At 42.6% G+C, this 22,898-nt stretch overlaps 2 protein-coding genes across 2 annotated transcripts in view; both read right to left on the bottom strand.

Moving 5' to 3' along the window:
• Positions 1–1,703, bottom strand: part of BBOX1 (gamma-butyrobetaine hydroxylase 1) — a 37,252-nt gene extending 35,549 nt beyond the window's left edge. Inside the window, exon 1 of the mRNA XM_080983584.1 lies at positions 1,497–1,703. The gene's annotated coding sequence lies outside the window, so the exon portion shown is untranslated. The remainder of the gene's footprint in view (positions 1–1,496) is intronic.
• A 7,205-nt stretch (positions 1,704–8,908) lies between these two features.
• On the bottom strand, positions 8,909–20,077 carry FIBIN (fin bud initiation factor homolog). The gene has a single exon (XM_081011042.1). It carries the CDS (start codon positions 15,099–15,101, stop codon positions 14,448–14,450), a length of 654 nt encoding a protein of 217 aa, XP_080867168.1. The 5' UTR covers positions 15,102–20,077; the 3' UTR covers positions 8,909–14,447.
• Between the last annotated feature and the right edge of the window lie 2,821 nt (positions 20,078–22,898).

Raw genomic sequence — 22,898 nt, 5'->3', positions numbered from 1 at the left:
AACACTCACCCCCCCCCCCACTTTCTGAACACGGCCCAGGAGGAAGGAGCGGAACCACTGTATGACAGTGCCCCCAGCTCCCAGCCCCTCAAGATGGTCCAGAAGGATGTTATGGTTGATGGTATCAAACGCCGCTGAGAGATCCAGCAGAACTAGGAAATAGCTCTCACCTTTGTCCCTAGCCTGCCGGAGATCACCAACCAGTGCGACCAAGGCAGTTTCAGTCCCATGATGAGGCCTGAATGCCGACTGGATTCCCTCTAAGTCTAGATGGCATTTAGTATAGATGGCAAAATGCATTGGAAAATGTGGGATAACACTTGCTTTGATGCAACATCATCTAACCTCCCCACAACCAAATCTGAATGAATGCTCATTAAGTAGCCGGTGTCATCCAATCTAGCAAATAAACCGGAATGAATGCTCAGTATTCAGGTCATATGGAAGTGCCCTGCCTTTCTATATACCATGCTTCCTATAGCACACAGACTACACAAATTGTCTACTTATAGGGGTGGAGACAGTGATAATGAAACAGCAAGGAGAGACATCAACCAATTCCAGTCTAATGAAGTATTGCCAGCATTTCATTTTAAATTCTCATGAAATACACTCTCAAATTGTAGTAATTAATTCTGAAAAAAAATGAAAGAAAATATTTCAAAACGAACTGAGTGAGGATAGAAATCCTGGAGTTAAACATTTCTGCAGCTGCAGATGTAATTCTGAAACAAATTTAAGTCAGCAGTGTTTGCTTGATTGATGCATCCTATGGAATTTATAATGGGTGTTGCATGAGATCCAAGTGGAAAAGAATCTTATCCAACTGAAATAAAGCACACTCCTTTCTAGATTACATAATAACTCAGCAAAACTATGACTCATTACCATTATCCTTCTATTTTCTGAATGCTTGTAAAATGGAACTTTAAAATAGAAATATCCAAAGTAATGTGTAATGAAAATCTGGAACTCGTTTCCTTTACAGTGCACTACGTGTTTTTGTTACTGTCACAATATCATTTTACAGAAAGGTTAATTTACTTATTCCATCCAGCCCCACGTTGGCCATCATAACAACCCAATTAAGCGGGAGTGCTTCAACATAAGGTTTTGTCCCATGTGCCTGCTACAGTTGCATGTAGCAACTATTTATTATATTTTTATACTGCTGTTTCTTCAGGGGTCTCAGGGCAGTGCACATGGCTTCTCCCCAGCACCACCCTGTTGCATGCCATGTAGTAGTAGATTAAGCAGGGACATGGCCCTGCCATGACTGAGCAGGGATCTGAAAACAGTTCCCCCTAGTCCAGCATTCCCCAACCTTGTGTCCTCCAGATGTTTTGGACTGCAACTGCCATTAGCCCTGGCTAGCATATGTTGAGTGGGACTGATGGGAGATGTAGTCCAAGGCATCTGGACGGCACTAGGCTGGTGAGGACTGCTCTGGTCCCTATCTGACGCTCTACATCACACTGGCTCTCATGACAACTTACCTGGCATTACTTGCCTCAGTTTCCCACTGCATTTTCAAGCTGTGGAAATTATGAAAATTGCCACCTAGAAGCTGTAGCTGTATCTGGAGTTATGTGTCGCAGAGGAGCCTTAGACCATGTGACCTGTCCCACGGGAAAAATAAGTAGGCGTTTAATGTTAATCATCTGCTACACAGGGCATTTCTTAAGAATGTGCTCTTGCATGGTCACAACTGGATGGAATTTACTGTGCCGGAAAGTTCTGCTTCTAAAGGAACAAGTGCCACCCTGCTGGGACACATTTAGAAGAAAAATGTTTCATATGAAGACTTGCATGGAAAAACCATCTTATGATAACTTGGCTTTGTAATCACACCTGAGTATTGTCCACTAGTGATGCAACAGCTTTGGTAAAGCAGTCAGTTGCCATGGATGAGCAAAGGATTCGTTTTGGAGCATGATTATTCTTACAGTTGACTGTAAAGATTGTTATCATCAATTCCCATACGGGCGTTGAAATCCCCCCCGATTATAATCGGTGTAGAAGGGTGGGAAGATTCTGTGGACTCTAAGAATGCCTCTAACTCTGCCCAGTTAGCTTTCACAATAGATTTTTTTTGGCAGGGGGGCAGATAGACATTGACCACTACCAGTGCATCTCTCTTAGATTTGAGTAGGACTGCCGTGGCTAGTGAATTGCAGTTTAGGAGGGCTTTTAAGGAATGTTCAAGCTCTAAGGAGATAAGGCTGGCTAAACCTCCACTAGGCCTACCTCCCCTCACAGATGGAGTAGCGAATAGGGAATGACAAGAATACCCATTGAACAGGATGGGGTCGCTGTGCCAGGTCTCCTGCAGGAGGATGATATCAATTCGCTTAAGAAACATTGTAAGTTGTTGATTGCTTTTCTTAGCACGCCATCCTGCAATGTTCCAGGACAGCAGCTTTAATTCTCTGTCCCTCCATGGTGTAGATTTGTTGGGTCCATGGTGTCCAGTGACCCCTTTACATCTAAAAAAACACTCCCATTAAGTTTGTCAATAGGCATCTGCTGCATAAGGGAATGATTATCCATAGCTCTTGGGGACTTATAACCTAGGGTTTTAATAGGCCATAAGATTATATGGTAACTATATTTGTAATGTACTTTTGTCGGTGTTTGTCCTTTGATGCTATGGCCTGTTGGCTACGGAAATAAAGTCTTTGTTTGTTTGTTTCTTACAGTTGACCTTTTTAGAACTATTCTGTGTATGATGGATCTTGAAACTTTGAAAACAAACAAAAATTGGTTAAGTATTAGGAAAGTACCATAAGATTATGTGATCTCTGAATTATGCAGTGATTTGGCTAATAGAGATAAAGAACTTGCTAAATTATGAGATATATGTAGGTGCTGTTTCTGTATAGCTCTATTCCACTTTCCCTGGCTTAAGTAGGACTCATATGGGAGGAATCATGCCAAAGGCATTCCCCTCAGCAATGCTAGGATGCTGGTGTGGTTCTTGCTCTGTGATCTTCCCCTTTCCAAGCAGTTTCTACATTCATGTGTTGTCACAGTAACATGGAATAGAATAAAAGATTAGTTCTTCAGGCACTTCCATGGCATGAGAATCAGATGAATAAAACAAGATTTGCAGGGAAGGTTTGCAGTATCCACAATCTAGCAAAGTGAAGCTCCACTGATTTCTCTCTACCTGAAATCAATGGAACAACGGTGCTTAACTTGCCCAGAATTAATGGTTTCCATATATGAAGCAGTCTTGAAAAACACTGTCTGGTCCACAGTTTTTGGAAACAAGGTATCTCCATGTTTCAAGAAATAAATTCAGCCCCAGTTTTCTTCTTTGGTTGAGTAAAGATCAAAGTAGGGAAAGAGACTGAAGAAATAGTTTTCTTTAACTGTCTTCAGGCCCAGGCACATTTTTCCCTTTTGAAAAACACCAGACATTTCTGTCAAACTTTAAGAACAGCACTCTTGCTTCATTGTTCAAGATCATAGCTTCTATTTGTACAGACTAATAATCCTTCAGAGCTGCATGAAAATATGTATGTATGTTTGTATGTATTTAGTATGTTTGTTTTAAAAGAAAGTTCAAAATTAGATGTCATGGGAAGAGTTCTAAAAAAAAAAAACCCCACCAGGAGTGACATTTAGGGGATGTTAAAATAAAGATAAGGTTCTCACATAAAACCCAGCATGAAAATACTTTACAGAGTTAATAAGATTCAGAATTTTGGTCCTCTTTTTACTGCCCAGTAAAAGATACATAATCTGTAGCACATGGTTTAGAACAAGTATCTACAATTTTTTCAGACCCATGACGCACTTTTAACCCAGGCATGCATTTTGGGATCCATTTCTTAATCTTGTATCATATACTTGCATGGTAGTAGTGCTCCTGTTGTGACCCAACTTGGATTGGGCCATAGCCCACTGATCATAGCTGTCAACTTTTCCCTTTTCTTGGAAGGAATCCTGTTCGGAAAAAGGTAATTTCCCTTAAAAATGGGGGAAAGTTGACAGCTATGCCACTGATCTACCAGTTGAAGACCAGTGGCTTACAACATATTTTACTATAACTATGTGGGGTGGGAGGGTAGCTAGCTAGCTAGCTAGATAAATAGATAGATACACACACATATGTATATGTATAGATAGGTAAAGGTACCCCTGCCCGTACGGGCCAGTCGTGTCCGACTCTAGGGTTGTGCGCCCATCTCCCTTAAGAGGCCGGGGGCCAGTGCTGTCCGAAGACACTTCCGGGTCACGTGGCCAGCGTGATGAAGCTGCTCTGGCGAGCCGGCACCAGCGCAGCACACGGAAACGCCGTTTACCTTCCCGCTATAAAGCGGTACCTATTTATCTACTTGCACTTAAGAGTGCTTTCGAACTGCTAGGTGGGCAGGAGCTGGGACCGAAAGACGGGCGCTCACCCCGCCGCGGGGATTTGAACCGCCGACCATGCGATCGGCAAGCCCTAGGTGCTGAGGTTTTACCCACAGCGCCACCCACGTATAGATGCACACACATATATTTGCAGTTTAGCTTTCTAAGTAGCCACCTATTCCTTTCCAGACAACCTTTCCAGGAATAGGAGTCCTTTCTAGACATCCAAGCATTTTTTAAAATGACAACAAGATTTCGTTGCATGTTAAATAACTAATCTGATGCTAGTAACAATTTTGATGCGTCATTAATTCATTAGGACATTGCCTGTATGGTTGAGTCAGCCTTCAATATGATTTCTTGCAGCACCTGATAAAACATTCCTGCTTGCTTTTGAGCATTCTGTTCATAAGCCTTTCTTTTAATATGAAAATGGCTTAGCCACAAAAAAGTTGAAGTTGAACTGTTTTCTGGAAAAGAGTCTTTTCAGACCCCAGAATGACTTCAGTGACAATCCAATGCATGTTTTGCTTTTAAATATGCAGATAGAGTAATATGGAAATGCACCCTTATATGGAGGAAAACTTGAGGAACCCAATGTGTTTTGTGTGATATATGGATTTATGTGACAATAATGGGGAGCATGGAAGTAAGAGCTGGACCATAAAGAAGACTGATTGCCAAAGAATTGATGCTTTTGAATTATGGTGCTGGAGGAGACTTTTGAGAGTCCCATGGACTGCAAGAAGATCAAACCTATCCATTCTTAAGGAAATCAGCCCTGAGCGCTCACTAGAAGGACAGATCCTGAAGCTGAGACTCCAATACTTTGGCCACCTCATGAGAAGAGAAGACGCCCTGGAAAAGACCCTGGGAAAGATGGAGGGCACAAGGAGAAGAGGACGACAGAGGATGAGATGGTTGGATAGTGTTCTCGAAGGTACCAGCATGAGTTTGACCAAACTGCGGGAGGCAGTGGAAGACAGGAGTGCCTGACGTGCTCTGGTCCATGGGGTCACAAAGAGTCGGACACGACTAAATGACTAAACAACAACAAGAAAATGGGGAGCACTGAATCATTTGCAACTTCCATAAGGTCACCACCCCTGTCCTGACTTAAAAGTGAAATCCTGTGCCTTGATAGATATGATTGCTAAGGCTCTGAGGACACTCAGCCCCCGCCCCCCAACCTACCAACCGTAGAGCTGTGGCTGACTTGGTCATCCCATTACACAGGTTAGTCAGCAGGGAGAAAAATGAAGCACCTAGATTTCCCAACAAACAAAGCATTCATCATGTCCCAACTGATGGCAAGGGGAAGTCCCTAAGCCTGCCTTGGCTGCCACCTTGAGCATAGCAAAATGTAAAAAGTGGTAGATGGATTGGGGCTCACATTTAAGTCAAGCAGACTGATGAGGACTCAGAAATAATATGAAATGATGAAAACTAGCTTTCACTATATCACAATATTTAAACAGGACGTGACACTTATTGTCAAAAGATGTTAAAGGTGATGTTTCTCCACCCCCCTTTTCTCGACTAGCATTTGAACCCATCTGCTTTTAAATGTTTTTTTTTTAAAAAAATAGCACCAATATTAAAGGTGCTGCCATCCTTGATGCCCAAATATTAAAAGGCAACTTTGTTTTGTTTGCCAATGGACATTTTCATATGTGAAATTTAAAAACGTCCAACCAATTTGTCCTTTAGAGACATATGTCCTGCACGATTCTGCTTGATAGCATGAAGTCAAGCACTGTAAAGATCCCCAACTCTTTGTTTAGAATGTTCAAAGTGCTTTGTTCCTTTGAAAGGCTGGAAAGTGCCTGTTCACTCCTGAACAGTGAAAATAAACACAGCTGCAGTGCTCATGGCATTTGTTCCAGAGTACGTTCCACTGGAAAGAATGAGATTACCCCAGAGCAAGTGCCTAGGTCTTATGTTGGCACTGACATGGTTTTAAATGGACATCAGTTGTTTTAAAAACTTCTAAAACATGAACTTGGGATTTTTGCCCACTTCCTTGTTGTGTATGTAATATAAGACGGAGGAGGCATTAGACAGAAATGTTCTTGAGGAAAGGCATTGGGAATTAAAGGTTGGCAACTTTCAACCATCCATTGTAGCTTGATCTGCAGACATTGGCAGCTGAGAAGGTCTCACTGCTTTACTTTCTGTAGATCAAGTTGCTAGGGCCTTTTTTTCTGGTGAGTTCACAACCTTTGTTGAGAAACAAATCCACTTTGAGTTTTATCAAATGTTGATGCTTGTGACTTTTTCATGCTGCTGATTTAAGAGGGCAAAGAGCTAATTTATTTTTCATTTCATGCACCTGTTCTTTTACAGTATGACATTTCTGTTGAACATTCATTCTGATTTGTTTGCACAAAGCTTGCATGGAGGATAAATGATGTCTGTTTACTGAGCATGCATTCTGATTTGTTTGTACAGAGGTTATACAACTTCCTGGTGATTGACTATCTTAAGCTTTCAAGTGCATGTTCCCATCAATTTCCTTACTGCAAAATTTCCCATGTTTTTAAAGTGTGTTCCTTGCACAAAAGTACATGAGCACTTTAATCCAGTTTCATTGAGGAAGCCTAAATTTGTCCATATTTGATTGACAACCTCCCACAAAAGTTTGGAAGTGGTCTGAATGACAAAGACAGGAAAATTACCAATATGACATTTTCTTTGGAATGTTACTTTGCAATCTGCCATCATAGTTATATCAAGCTCTTTCCTAACTACATGTCAGTTAGATATATTTACTGCTTCCCATTGAAGTCATTCGCATTTCCAAGAAGGTATTTGAGAGTGTGAAATTCTCTAACCTATAATGCACCTTACTGTGTCATTTTAATGGTAGCAACTGCCAAGTATGGTGTCTCTACATCTCCCTTTTCTATTCTGTGTAAACATAGACCATGATCCTAATATCAATATGATCTAACAATGGAATGGCACTATGATCAGATTAGCTTGGAAGCATCTCAGAGTGCCATTTTATATGGGAGATGCTGAATGTGTGCCTTTGGCATAGGAGGAAAGGGTTAAGTAGGCTGCAGAATATTGGGCTTAACTCCTATCAAGCAGCAATTTGCTAGAGAGGATCCACATAGAGGACCATCTTCTTGCTGTATCAAAGCTAGCCCAGCTTCCAGCATAGTTAAACCAAAAATGGTGGTCACTATTGGAATGGAAGGGTTAAACATGCACTTAAATTTCTCCAAAACATACATAGGTTTTAAGTGGGCTTGACTTTGGCTGAATCATATCAGGGGTTTCTGTAGGATTTGAATAAACTTTGGTTTTTTTAAGAAACCATTGGATGGATTCAAGCCAAGAGTTCAACATTATTTTCTTTAAATAGAATTTACAAGTTACATTTTGGCCAGAGTCCTGACACTTAAGTAAACTGACACTCATGTTTTACCACTGTTTTTCAGGAAGCTGAAAGAAAAAAGTTCATGCTCTGAGCTCTGAACTTTAAAAAAAGAAGTCTGATACTTTTATAACCAAAGGAATGGTAAAATTCATTATCATTGTAACAGAACTGTAAATGTTTGTAATCAATCAATTTTATTACAGTATACTATTATTGCAGAAGGATTAGCCAAAGGAAGCAAAGTGTAAATGGAATGCTGTACTCTAATTTTAAGTGTCAGCAGAAAACTTTCAAGTGCACTTTGTCCTGGTCTGCTGGATCCTTGGTAACCCATCTTCCAAAACAAAATGTTGACTTTTGAGACAAGGTGCTCATCAGTGAACACAAATGTAGGTGGAACAGTGCTGTTTGGCAATACCATCATGTCCCACTGAAACAAAGAAAACAGTAGTCATGACAAATCTAAGTTTGAGAGGTTATATCATAGCAAAAAAAGGTAAAGGACCTCTGGACAGTTAAGTCCAGTCAAAAGCGACTATGGGGTGCGGCGCTCATCTCACTTCAGGCCGAGGCAGCCGGCGTTCGTCTGCAGACAACTTTCCAGGTCATGTGACCAGCATGACTAAGCCACTTCTGGTGCAACTGGACACGGCGACGAGTACCAGAGTGCATGGAAATGCCGTTTACCTTCCCATGGCAGTGGTACCTATTTATTTACTTGTGTTGGTATGCTTTCGAACTGGTAGGTTGGCAGAAGCTGGGTTAGAGCAACGGGAGCTAGTGTTATTCATCACTTTCCAATTCATTTTACCATCATTTTCATTACCACAAATGATGGGTTGGGAGCAGTGGGTTTGTTGCACTAGAGCACCAAATCCACTTTAATTTTGCAATCTGAATTTGCTAGTATGTAATTGAATCCCAGCACCAAAATACTGAGTCTGGAAGTGGCCTGTATTTTTAAAGCACTACTTTATAAATAAAAAAAAACTTTATTGGCTTGGAAACTTTTACATTCAAATTCAATTAAATTTTATGTTAAATGAAAGAAACCCCTTGATAGGTTGCTGCTCAGATTTTTGCAGTGCTGTCAAAGGGGCAAAGGAAACTTCTAGAATGACATGATTAAAATGCCCTCCAAAACAGGACTTCAACATGTTTCTTTAAATATTTATTAGAACCATACAAAGACAGTATTCCTTCTTAAATGTAGCTCATATTAACTTCGATTCTGAATTAAATAGAACAATTGAAATTAAAATCAAATCAAAACCAATTCCCCACCATGCTCTTTTGCTATTGTCTAGGGGCACAAATGATTCTTTTGAGAAAAAAAAGCTAGCAAAAGTATGGCGACATGAAAGTTACTGGTGTATTAGAACAAAAAAACTTAACCAGGTTTAGACTGCAATACTAAGCATGCTTACATGACAGTCTCACAAGGAAATACATTTAAAAGGAGGAGGAGAAATATATTTAGGAGCTGATGTTGTTATAAAAGAAGAAATAAGATTATGGAATAAAAAGAAATGTGTCCTTACACTGTGAACAGAACAACGGGAGAAATAATCCTTATTCAGGTGGTCACACACATAGATAATTGCTGGCTCCAGCTTCTGCATGCGTTTCACATGTCCTTTGTGGGTACTGATAGTTTACAGTAGGGTGGGGAATTTTTTTCAGCCCGGGGGACACACTGCCTTCTGGGCACTGCCTTCCAAGGGCCATGTACCAGTCGTGGGTGGTGGCAAGATGAAAGTGGGTGGTGCCTACACATGCCCTTCTCCTCCCAGACAAGCAAGAGGCATTATTGGAGCTCAAGGGCAACCCCCCCGCCCAGCCAAGTGAAAACACTGGGGTTCAGAAAGGATTGGGGTCTGGGGAGAGTTCCATTGATAGAAAGTCCTTGAGGGCCACATTTGGCCCCCATGGGTGTTTCCTCATTACTGGTTTGCAGGTGACCATACAAAATGTCCTGTTTTTTTATTACAAAAGAAAGAAAAATCACAGCTTTTAGTTTGAGCTACAAACTGTTTGTTCTGGAATAATCTCAGCAAAATGCTGTTTGCGTTCCAGGAATACAACTAAAGTTGCAAATTTGCACGGTTAAGCTGATTAAGCCCAACAGACCAACTATATGGAAGAACGCAGTCCAATTTAACTGCAGCCTACTTCATGATATGACAAGATGTATAAATTATAAGCACACATACCATGGATCTTATGTCTTGCATAAGTGTGCACAGGACTGCAACCCCTGCCAATTTCACACGCTGGTTGAAGTGAGCTGTGGGCCATGCCCATATCTGAGTGAATGAGAAGACAAAAGGTAAACCAGGGCAAAATGTGTGACCACATACACACCTCAGTGTGGATTTAAGACTCCTTGTTTTATCCACATTTGGCTGTTGAATTTGTATTTAGGGGTGTGTGTTTTTTAGGGGGGCAGTTTCTGGTTGAAAACAGCAATAGAAAGTCCAAATAAGAATACATTATTAAAGATACACAATGGAATACAAAATAGTTGTTAAATATTAGAATGCTTAACTTAATATGTCAAGATTTCACGTATATTTGTTGCATACCATTTACAATGTATACTTTCAAGAAATAGTAAATTTAATAAATACCACCCTAAAAAACAAACTCTTATTAGAGGGTGTCTCATACCTCTCTAGGGTATCAGTGGAAATGAAGCTAAAGTAGGCCTGCTTCTGGATAACCCAGTATTATAATATTTTTCTCACTATGTGATTTCTTACTGCTTTGTCACATTGTTGAGGACTCATAGCCAGTTTCTCACTAATGCAAGCATAGGTAAGAATAGTCAAATGCCTGGGGTTGGCCCTTATAGATTGTCGTTCAAACAAGTGGGAGCACAATGTGACCAGTGGTGCTGGTTTACACATAATGAACATGGTATGGGGCAAGCCATTGCTGGACCACTCATGCCTGCAAATTCACAAGCAATCCTTCAAGAGTCACTAGTGAAACCACAACATGTTTCAGAACTAGATGACTGAGCACTGCCCAGGTTAATTAGCTGACTTGACAATGACAGAAGGAAAGACAGCTAGCTTCTGATATAAGGGTTATCTTACAGTGCAAACCCAAATTTTTATGTTCAGAAGCCAGCCCCATTGAGTTCAACGGGACTTAACTTCCAGGTTAAGTGGGTAGCAGTGCAATCCTAAACTCAACTCTCCTAGGGAAAAGCCCTTTACTTCTAAGCTGACATGTAAATAAATATATATAGAATTAATGGCTAACTTGAAAAGGTACTTCCAATACTTGATATTTAATGCAGTGATGTTAAAAGAGCAGGATCAGGTAAGGGCTAGTATTATGCAAGGTACTAGGAAAAGGAATAGGTGAAGGAATGAACCATGCACTGAGAGCACTGAGATGTGTTTGGTAAAGAATCCTGTGGACTTTACAGCATCAAGCTTATGCATGCTTATTCAGAAGCAAGTCCCACTGAGTCCAATGGGGCTTACTTCCAAGTAAGTATGCACAGAACCCACAGCCTAAGTTTTCTTGTAGAGAGATACAGGTAATGAAATAGCTGGAAGACTGGAATAATTTTAGAAGGGTAAGAGTGTCTGCAAATTCAGCAATAATTGCCATCAAGCATGTGTTATATTCAGTACTATGAAAGTACAGAAGATGGAGGGTAGTATCTGAACAGATGTCTTAGGAATGCCTTTTATTCCAGACAAAACAGCCCCCTTGTACACAATACATCCGGTTATTTCCAAATATCTCAGCTCTGCAGAACTGTGTCACAGCACTGCAATTGCAGAGCACCTCTTACTGTTTAACATGGCAAGTGAAATCCCTACAGTGCGAGCAATTAGGAAACAGAACAGCTAGAGGAAAGAAGTGTGGTGATAGTGATGATGTAGCAGCAAGGGGAAAGGATTTGCAGCAATGGAAAAGACGATTGCTACTTGGAGTCAAATTACTGTTGGGAATTCATATATCCCAGGTGGCTACACATTGAAATAGAAAGAAAGTCTTCTTCTGCCCTGCTGGCTCCAGGAGCCTTACTCTCATCCATTGAAAGCCTGAGGAATTAGATTCTTATTGTTTACCTGTACAGTACCTGAAATTCCTAGTGCAAAAGAAGAGTCAACAGGATTTGTCACCTTCTTTTAGAGTGGAAATCTGACTACCTCTGTTCCATTTTATTCTTAAAGGTTACTTGGAAGCGTTCCCCTGTTTTTTCCCCAAAGGGTACAGAATTACCTGTTCTGAGCTTGGAGTAATATTGCCAGAAAGCCCTATTTTGGTTTTAAGGACTGCCCCTTAGTATGGAGCACTGCCATTCCACATAAGAGAAGAAATGTTTTTTTGAAATGTTACAGCTCCACTAGAAAACCACTCTGCGGACACCATAGCAATTACTTTTTATATTTAGATCTGGCAAGTTCGAACTCTCGATGAAGGGAAGGATGGCTCAGATTCCAATCTCTCACTGTTGCTGGCATTCCAGCTGGGCTGTCTCCCAGTGGGCAGGAAATTTACATCCTGGAGGGAGCCAAGCTAGACTCAACAGTAGCTTCCAACTACGCTAAATCCTTTTACAGAATTTAAAACAATTCTTGCACAAAAGGAAAGAGGAGGAAAAGGATGGGAGTCACTGCTTCAAGTTTGGCAGAGTTTTTCAGGCAGGCCCTAGGGTTTTGCATCTTAAAGACTGTCACTTGTATTTAAAAGTGCCTAAGACACAAATCCACATTTGATAGAACAAAACCCTTGATATCAGAATGTTCACAGCTCCAGCTCACCTAATTTTGCAAGTTTAGAGGAATGTAATCAGAAGTACACTAAGCACAGTTGTGTATTCTGCACTGAGTAAAGGTAGCACAGGGGAGATGATGGTGGCATGGGAGAGATGAGATGATGAAGCTGTTACTGTAGGTATTCTCCATACTCTATGACTGGGATAAGTGTTAAATATGATAACAAGGTGGGAATTTCCCCCTCAATCAGTGAAGATAACCCCATAATTTTTTTTAAGAGAGAGAGAGAAGGCTATATTCTTGCAGTCTTGTGTGATATGGATGAACACCACACCCTTGTACTTTGCCAAATAAATAGTTTCCACATTCTGGCTCCATACAACCTCTAATGAGTATTTGAATTCCTGTTTTCCCCAACACACACTGAAAGGATGGGAAAGTTATTCTCTTACTTCTCTTGAGGCCTCATACAAAAGTTTGCAGCTACCTCTCTGGAAATGTTTACAAAAGATCACACCCTTCTGCTCCCGATTATGGAACCTAAAATAACTCCTTGATTTCATACTCAGAATCACTAATCAAGATTTTAAAAAACCTCCATGTCAGCTATCAGCTGTGAAAGAGTGGAATGAAACTTCTCTTTAGCTATCCTTAATTAAGTCTGACAGGCTTACAAAAGGGGGTAAGGAGCAACAAATTCCCCAGTCGGCCAGAGAATATGAGGATTGCAACATGATTTAACAACTATAAGTTGACAGACAATTAAGACTTATGACCTGGGGTGACCCTTGCAATAGTCTTGGACAGGTCACTCAGCTTCATCTCTTCCAATATAAAAGGGGCAAACAGTGGTCTACCTCACAGGTTTGTTGTGAAAACACAACCCATGAACAACTGGCTGCAGTTGGGAAGAAGCTGAGAGGAAGGTCCAAAAGCTATTAGCAAGTCATTATCTTTTGGCCTCAGTGACTTATATCCCTGGGTTACTGACCACAACTGGTTTCAGAGTGCCTAACTCTGCTGAATTGGGACTGATCGCAAAGTTTTCCCGTATGTCCAGGACTATCTAATAATATAAATACTAGTAAGACTCGTGGGATAGCTGTGCAACCCAGTTATCCACAACTGAGCTACTCTTGGTTGTGCAGTAGTGCAGGCTTCAAAAGCTGCTGACAAGTCACACTCCAGCCTCCATATCCACATCTGGAAAATGCATGCATAAGAAATCCACCAATGGGGTTTTTTTAGCCAGCAAGGCTGCAGTTCGATATATGCCTTCATGGGAGCATGGCTGGCTGGACTCAACAGATCTTATTTCCAGGCAGGCAGGTACAGACTGCCCTGTTAATTACTTGCACCTCCCTTTTACACATAACCCTCAAAGCAGAGGATGAACACAACACAACCAGCTTGTAAGCCACCTCTCCCCCACCCACAGGATCCATGTGCATTCAACAGCTGCGTGACAGGCAGAAACCCAACAGGTGCAGTTCTTTTAACACAGAGATGTAACAGTCACCTGTTGAGTTTCTGCACGTCAGAAAGTTGGGAACGGCACAGGAGCCTGTAAGCATTATTATTATTATTATTATTATTAAAAAAGCAAAACAAAACAAGTGTTCCAAGCCATTTGGGTGCCTAAGGCAGAAATGGCACCCTTCGTGGTGGCAAATAAAATAAGACAGCCCAATTAATTGCCAGCTTGCTGTCCTTTAATATAGCCCCACAACAACCTGTCCCCTGAGGAGAACCACCGCCTCCAGGGTTCCTTTGCACTTTCAAAGTGCTACGCGGGAAGGATTATATGACTGACAAATCACAGCCGCCGTTTCGAATAGCAGGAGGGAAGGCGCGCAAATTAGGCGCGCGGAGGGTTTCCGCGCCTTGGCGAGCTGTTGTGGGGCGGCGAAAGGTCCCAAGTGGAGGCGTCGTCGGCGTCCTCCTCGTCCTCCTCAGCCTTTGAGGTACTCGGTCTTGAGGCGGCTGAGGCGCGTGCCGTGGCTGCGCACGGTGAGCGCGAGCAGCTCGTACTTGTCCCGGAGGCCCGCCGAGACGGCCAGCGTGTCCTTGAGGAGGGCGCGCGCGTGCACGAGCATGCCGGCGAAGTCCTCGCTGAGGCGGCTCCCCTCGCGGCTCTCGTGCTCCTGGCCCTGCCGGAACTTGTTTTCCAGCTCGCCCAGGGACTTGTCCGAGTTGGCGTAGGCGTCGCCGATCTGCGTGGCCTCGCGGCGCAGGTACTTGCCGTAGCTCTCCTCGCCGTCCAGGTCGTACGAGATGCTCTTGCGGATGCCCTCGAGCACCCGCGCCGCGTCCTCCACCTGCCGGCCCAGGACGGTGAGCTCCTCGCGCAGGGTCAGGCCGGGGGCCGCCGCCGCCGCCCGCTGCTCCTCCTCGGCCGCCCAGCAGCGCCGCCGCTCGCTCACCCTGAAGAGCAGCTGGCACTTCTCCGGGTCGTCGTTCTCCTCGTAGTCGCCGTCGGGCACGAAGTAGTGGTGCAGCGTCCCGTTGGACATCTCCGGGTAGAGCGGCCCGTCGAAGTAGCCGCGGCACACGCTGCCCAAGCAGCCCAGCAGCCCCACCAGGCGAAGCCCCAGGGGCAGCCCCATCCCGGCCAAGGGGAGAGGCGGAGAAGCGGCTCCCCGACGGCGGGCGAAGGCAGACGGCGGCGGCGGCGGAGCGCGGAAGATCAAGTCCTCTCGCCCTCCGCGCGGGGCTTCATTGGGGCTCGCGGTTGGGCTTCTCCTGAAAAAGATCTCTCTCGAGTCCCCCACGAGATCGTCTCTAGTCCTGTAGGTGGGGAGCTGTGTGCGCGGGGAGAGAGCGAGCGAGCCCTAGGGAGGAGTTGCTTTTTATTTCTTTCCCTCCAAGTTCCCCATGCACCTCCAGCACGTTTTTCCTCCTCCCTCCACTCTGCCTTCCAAGTAAAGAAACGTGCGAGCAAAAGCAGAGAGAGAGAGATTCTAGCTAGACCTGCCTGAAGCCGCTTGGTTTGCTACCCTTTTGCTGCTGCATCTGGATTGGTGGTGGTAACGCGGGATCTTGGCTTTTGGCCGTAGGATCTCTCTCTCTTTCTCTCTCCCCCTCCCTCTCAAATTACAACCACCGGTCCCGTCGCTTCTGCAAAAGTCCAAACGCCAAGTTTGGAAGGAAGTCTTTAGACCTCGGTGCCATTGTTAAAGCTACAGTGTCATCCCTTGTGGAAAGCTGGACTGGGGGGGGGGGAGCGGTGGGAGAAATAAAGAGGTGAGGGGAGATCCCCAATTAGTTACGCTTGAAGAAGGCAAAATGCATGCCAGGCACAGCTAAAGTCTGGGAGAATGGCAGCAAGATTTCCAGCAGAAATCCCAAGCAAGCCCCGTCAACTTATTTTGAAGAAAGACATCTGCAGAAACGGCAGTGTTTTGGGATGCTTGCACTAGGGTTGGGTACTGAGCACTTTGTAATGTCTTGCACCATGCACACACCACACCACGACTGCAACCCCTTTGAGGGGAGGAGGGGTTTGTGATGTCATGAAATTGAATGAAGCAATTGCCACATGGTTCCAGATCAACGTGACAGCTGCTTGTGTGACTAGGTCTCACCTGAGCCCTGCTTTTTCAAGTTTTTAATTAAAAATTAACCCTGGCCCAGGGTTTCCTTTGAAGGCACACATGGCCACCACCTTGCTGAAGCTAAGCACACACAGGTCTTTTTATTTTGCCAATATAGCTGGAAGAAAGATGTAAAAACACCACTAACTGACATTAACAATAACCGTACTCCATCAATCCTAACCAGCATATGGAATAATATGTGCAGTAGGTATTTCAACAAAGATCAGCAATTGGGAAAGGGCAGTGTGAGATCTTCAGACTACTGAGTAGTAGATGCTGAGTTCTTGTCCTTCCTTGCAGGATCTACATTTATTGTCTATCTGTTAGTTCCCACATCACAGGAAGATAATTTAAGAGTGTGTGAACAACTGCAAAAATATAAATGATTTCTCCAAAACATAGCTCACACAAACAATAATTTCTGACCAGAAAGCTGACACCACAGGACATGCCCACATCATGTGCCTCAAAGAGGTGTTTTTAGCAATACACTGCCAGCATCTACATAACCAGTTCCCTCCTATAAAGGCACTGTGGAGTCCAAAATACCCAGAGCATCATTTTTTGTTGACTCAACCTTGATTTTAAATCTAAAAATGGTAAAGCAACTTCCCATGGACTGAGCTGAATGAAACATTCATTAAGTTCCTGAGCATCCAATTTACAACAATTCAATAAACATTTATAAACAGCTAATATGACTTCAGCTTTCTGCAAAGATTTAATTGTTTTCTCAAGCAATGTAGGGAACGTTGAGGCACACAAAGCTGACGATCCATAAATAGATACTAAAAGGTATTGCAGTTGAAGAAGATACAGTGCTGGCACTCAGCACTAGCTGGTAAGTGGTATCTGGACCACAAAATGAAAAATGACAAAAATTCTCCATCTGATCCTCATGAATATATCCCACTATCAACCCACTTTTTCCACAATAAGGACTGTGTCTCTATTTTCATAGTGTGCTGCTTTGCACTCCATAATGGAAGAAAAGTGAGGTATACGTTTAAGAAAATACGTAAATAAAAAAATTATTCGCCCTATATGCAAGAAAGCACACAATGCCAAAAATGAGAGTAAGGGAAGGAAAGAGCAACAGTGGTGGTGTAGTTTTAAGTGGTGTGTTATGATTGGGGAGACCCAGGTTCAAATCCCCACTTTGCCATGAGACTGTCAGCCATTGAGACCTTGAGCCATTCAGTATAATCTACCTCACAGGGTTGTTGTGAAAATAAAAAGTCAGTGGTGGAGAACCATTCCTTCTTAGAGAGGTCTATACATGAAATAAGTAAAATAAGGCAGTAACTATACATAGCTTGAAAGATCTTAATTTGTAGGTAGACTGTCATGAGAAAGTTTGGCACAAGTTGCTCGATCCAAACAGTTTGTGTTGCAGGGTTGGGAAGGTGCCATCTATATGCAACCAAATGGGTTCTAGGGGTTTAAGCTGAACCCCATTGGCTCTAGAACAACCCTAAATCATATACCCATTGATAAGTCCATGGATTTCAGTGGATCTACTCTTTAGTATGACCTAAAAGAATGCCACCCAATTATTTAATGCATGAACTTATTCTTAAGCACAAAACCAAAATGGGATGGTTTTAGAAAGACTTTAGTGGAAGGTAGTGCTACAACCAAGAAATACAAGGCACACATTGCAGATAGTTACATATCAACTTCTCCATGACCCAGTTCTCAAGGGGCATTAATAGTGCTTTGCCAGTTTACATGGTCCAGAGTGGCACTGCAATTGCTGCCCAGTTGGTGCTGACATGTGACAAGGCCCTTTAATTGGTGGTTCCTGGGTTGTGGAATCCACAGTCAAATGCAGACCACCAGCCATGTATATTGGTCTCTAAAAGTTCAATGATATTTTTGTTGTTTGCCTGGGACTGTGAGAAGAAGGTTTGCTAAGCACCTCTAAGGTTGATGAATCGTAAGTTGTGCAACCTCCATAACCCATTCATTTCTAACTGATTCCTCACCCTTTGCTTGGACTTTCCAAGACTGGTTAGAATATCGAATGTAGGGAAACTCAATTAAGGACAAAGGTCAGTGACAAAGGAGCAGACAAAGCCACATAGGAGTTACTCATAGAATTATAGAGTCTTAAGTAACCTCAAAGACAGTTCAGCCCAACCTCCTGCTGACACAGAAAACTCACTGTGAAAATGGGTTATAGGAAACTGCATCTCTTCTACCAGGGCAAGGAAAACTGGCAATGCATCAATAGGAGGAGACTGGATGTGTGATGATAGGTAAACAGTGGAAGCATTTAGGTGTCTATCAAATAGATGTTATGTGACATCAAGAACAAACTCATGGGTTAGGTGACTAGAGACTTAATTGCCAGACGAGCTCTCTCTCTCTCTCTCTCTCTCTCTCACACACACACACACACGAAGAGATACCAATGACCGTCCCCAAAGAATTATAATTGAATTGTTACTATTCATTGCCTACCAAAGCCAGCTAGTTTTTGTGTCGCCTTTTAAACTGAACTTGGACAAAGCAAGACATAGCTCTGTTCTCTTGAAAGCATGTGGAGCAAATTCTGTTTCTGATAACAGGCACGCTGTGAGGTTCCTTTGGTAGATGTGATGCAGAGTCCTGTTCCATTAATAGCTGCATGGTGTGGAGATGTCTGTCTGTTGTGACATCACCCAACACCACCGAAGTGATTGCGTTCAGCACTACCAGAGTGACTGCAAGCTCAATGTGTGCTGTGATTTGAACATGTTTGGGAACTGCTAGGGCACTTCTCCTTTGACTAATAGAGCAATAGCAGAGCGTGCACTTAGGAAAAGAACAGCTAAGTAGCTGGCATGCTAAGTCTGCAGTTTATACAGCAGTGTCTCAATGTTTCTCTGTGCTCCCCATCTGTCATAGCCACCTGTTGTGTCTTGCGTTCAGTTTAGATTAGGAACCTTTTCAAGACTCAGAGTGCCAAACATTTTTTGCGCCAGTATGGTGGGACCCTGGATAAAGTGTCTAATCCCTATGGCAATAAAATTGCTAACTATTGCTACTACTGACTCCCATGAAGCTCTGCAGCTGCAAAAATATAGACCATGGAATAATACAAAGGCCCAGTTCTTTAGCCTATTACATAAATTCATAGAACGGCACAGCAGACTTTAATAAGGAGTGGGTGGCTAAAAGTAGCTGTCATGGCATAACTGAAGGTTGTTTTTCTTTTTAGAATTCTTCATCTCCCTGATGGGGTTTCCTGGAAATAATAAGCACCTCAGAGCAAACACTCCCCTCCCCACATATAATTCATAGGTGTGCATGCAACAATATATTTTTTTTGTAGGGGGGTGTTGCTTTATGGCTCAGATTTACAATGCAATTTCAACAGGGTTTAAAAGTAGCTGGCTTAAGTGTTTTGTGAATCACTTCCACTTCTGAGGCATTCCCGGGGAAGACCAAGTTTAAACCAGGCTCTGCTAAACCTTGACTGGCTTTGAAGAGAGCCCAATATAGATTTGCTTGCCAATGGAGACAGATGTTCCTGGATGTTATTTGTACCGCTTGAGAACTTTGTGTGTGTGAAAATACTGCATATATATAAACAGAAATCTGCATATCTGATTTGGACGCTAAACACCAGCATGCAGCTGTTTGGGTATGCACAATTACATCATGCAAATGTACTTTTCTGGCACATACACAATGGAGTAGATAAGAACCAAATTTGCTCGGTTGGGGTTGGTTTGTCCCCTGTGTGACACCAGTGAAGTCAATGCCCAGCTTTTCTCCTAGGACATGATGTTGCTACTGAAGTCAACGGAAGCTGCGTGTGCTCGTCTGCCAGGAAAAGTGACCTCATGCTTCCTTATATTTAAAACAGTTCTTCTTGACTGGAAAGATGAAAAGACTGTGTTGCTCTTCTGTCATTTGTTCATTTAGAGTCATGGTAGTTTGACAAAGACTCTCTTCAGAATAAACACTTCTGTTCCAGTGGCTGTGTTTGAATATATTTACTCTCCATAAGGTCCTAAAGGACTCACAGGCATTTAGGGCAACATTATTATTATTATTATTATTATTATTATTATTATTATTTTATTTATCAATTTATCAATTGCTCTTTTTTTAACAGAAAGGTGAACTCAAAGTTTCCTGCTTGGCAGGGGGTTGGACTCGATGGCCCTTGTGGTCTCTTCCAACTCTATGATTCTATGATTCTATGAAAGTGGGTTACAGAGAAACATTAAAACAGAGTAAAAACATCCAAAATTGTTAACCAATAATATGCATGCACGTGCGCACATGCGCGCACACACACACACGAACAATTGGACCCAAATATTAATCTGAGACCTATCACCATTGGATTATCACAGCATTATGGGTGCCATTAGATAACATAATCAGATACAAGTCTTGTCAAACCATAGCAATGTCTGGTTTGTTCACCTTGTAGCAGTTTTCCTGGGCTGAAGCACCTTAAACTAAGGTGGGAGGGTTACATTTATGAATGTTTTTATATGAAGAACAAACACATCTCCCCCCCCCCCCATTGTGATAGGTATTTGATAAGGAAGAAGTCCAGGTCAAACCTTTCTATCAGGTTTTCAACAGGCAGGGAGATTTGATAGGAGATAGCATTTTAGTCACTCAGTCTCCCACTTGCAGTGATAAATCCAGGGAAAGCTTTACCACTTGATATTTATCATTGAGTGCCCTTCAGCATCACTTCTCAGCCACCAACTCTTGCGTTCCTATGACTTCAGTGGCCAGCACTGGAGCACATCATTGGTGAGATGATCATGGAGGATATTTGTCGGGCATTCCTAGATCTATGTTTGTGTGTTTTTGATTAGCATATTTTTCTCTGTACATGCCAGCTACTGTAATGAGCTCCACATGTTTGATGTCATGTTGGTGTTGTGGAGGGGGGCGGTGGTGGGATGTATTGAGGCTTGGTGTTTAAAAGAATAAACGGACTCTAGAGTTTAATGTCTCCAGTTTCTAATGCAGGCTAATAGCCTAAACGGTTTCATCCTTCTTGCTTTTTCTTTCTAGCCCCAGTGGCAGATGGTCTTGCTTGCTGCTGTTCAGGAGAATACTCAAGGCTTGGATAATAGAATGGATCAATCAGAAATACTATGATTTTCCTTGTTAAGATTTATTAACTGTGTTTGCTATCAGGGACAGTGTGTCCCTTTTTCACTGCTTGAGGCAAAACGAGAAGTGCCACCAAACATCCCACCTCTGCTGGCATCTCTGGCACCTTTGGCAAAATCTTTGCCTAAGGCAGTTGCTTTACCCCACTTTGTGGGTGGGGCAGCCTTGTTTGCTATGGATAGACACAGTGAAACTGACACCCTCATAGAAACCATTGAAATTGTGTGGAATCATTAAACACAAGGCAAAACCTAGAGCTTGACTCACTGTCAGATGGTCCAATTCACTCTGGAAAGATGAGTTAACTTAGGGAGCAATTCAAACGCAAGATCCGCTGGGATGAGTGGAGTTTGGAGTAGGTGGGCCTCTGGCTGAGAGGGGGTTAGCCCCCTCATTCAGGCTCACCCAGAGATATGCCAGGGCTTAGTCCTGAAAAAGGGGTGTTTGAGGGGAATGGTAGGGGTAGGGTTGAGGGTGGGACAGGGCAGGGTAAGAATTACCCCTATTCCTATGTTTGACTTGTTCATGTCACCTAGCAACTTAACAGAATTTACACTGGCAGGAAGGGTGGTGTAAGTCAATCTCTGTTTTAAAGGCTTTCCCCTCTTCTGCTAGGCTTGGGCTGGCTTAGTCAGCAGTAGCCTCTTTCCTGAATGGAATGTAGAATGGGGCAAATTACACTTGCATAATTTACCATAATGCTGGCTTCCTATAGTTTGGATTGCTCTAACCGCCAGCTCCTATTTCCCTGTGATTTCTGAATTTCCTCAACATCGAAATAGGCCTGGGAGTTCCTATGTTAGTCTGATCTATCAAAACTAGTGTTTTTCTGACATGTGAAATTATAGGTTGGCTACATGCCACTAACTGTGTCTGCCCCTGGACTCATCCCTTAGACTTCCATGGGATCTTTGTGGGAGATTAACTGCTCTGGAGTTAAGTGCTTTGTGTGTGAATCATGTCCTAAGATTGAATCAGCCTATATACCATGGATATACAGACTTTTAGTAATGCTTGATTTGTTCCACATGCTTACCCACCCTGCAGCAAAGTATGCTTTCCTAATGCAGCAACATTTGTAAATCTCACGGTGCCAAGACACAATGGTACAATCTGGAATGGAATTGGTTTATAAGTGTAAAACAAAGTGCTCCACAAATCAGCTAAGTAGGGGTTCTTGGACAAGACTTCTGGTCTCTAGTGAGAAAGTTTGAGAAGTCAGCATGGTCATGAAATCCTTGAGTGCTTCCCTTAAATTTCTAGCTCTGTCTTTAATAGACCGAAAAGTCAGTTTTAGTATATCTGCCCAAATGGGTTCATTCTGCCATTTCATTATTGTGTGTTTTTACAACAAATTACTTTAAAATGGTATGCATTTTGCAACTGAACAACATAACCACCAAACATATGGTTTCAATGGAAAAATACTAATAGTTCTATAAAGAAAAATGACTCCCCTACTTTAACAAATATGATAATCAAATTCAACATAGTGGAAGGTCAACAAAAGAAGGCAAAGAGATTGTACCTATGGCCAGCGCTATATTTATTTTCTCAACACAGTTGATCATTCCACAGCTTTTTAATGACTATATCCAACAGTGATTTCATTCAGCACCATCAGCACCATGTTATTCTTCTCTTCTCAAGCTTGAGTGGAATATAACGGAT

The sequence above is a fragment of the Podarcis pityusensis genome (genome assembly GCF_964106645.2).
Source record: "Podarcis pityusensis genome assembly, chromosome: 1".
NCBI lineage: Eukaryota > Metazoa > Chordata > Lepidosauria > Squamata > Lacertidae > Podarcis > Podarcis pityusensis.
The sequence above is the reverse complement of the archived record's forward strand: the minus strand, read 5'-3'. Positions and strand labels throughout refer to the sequence as shown.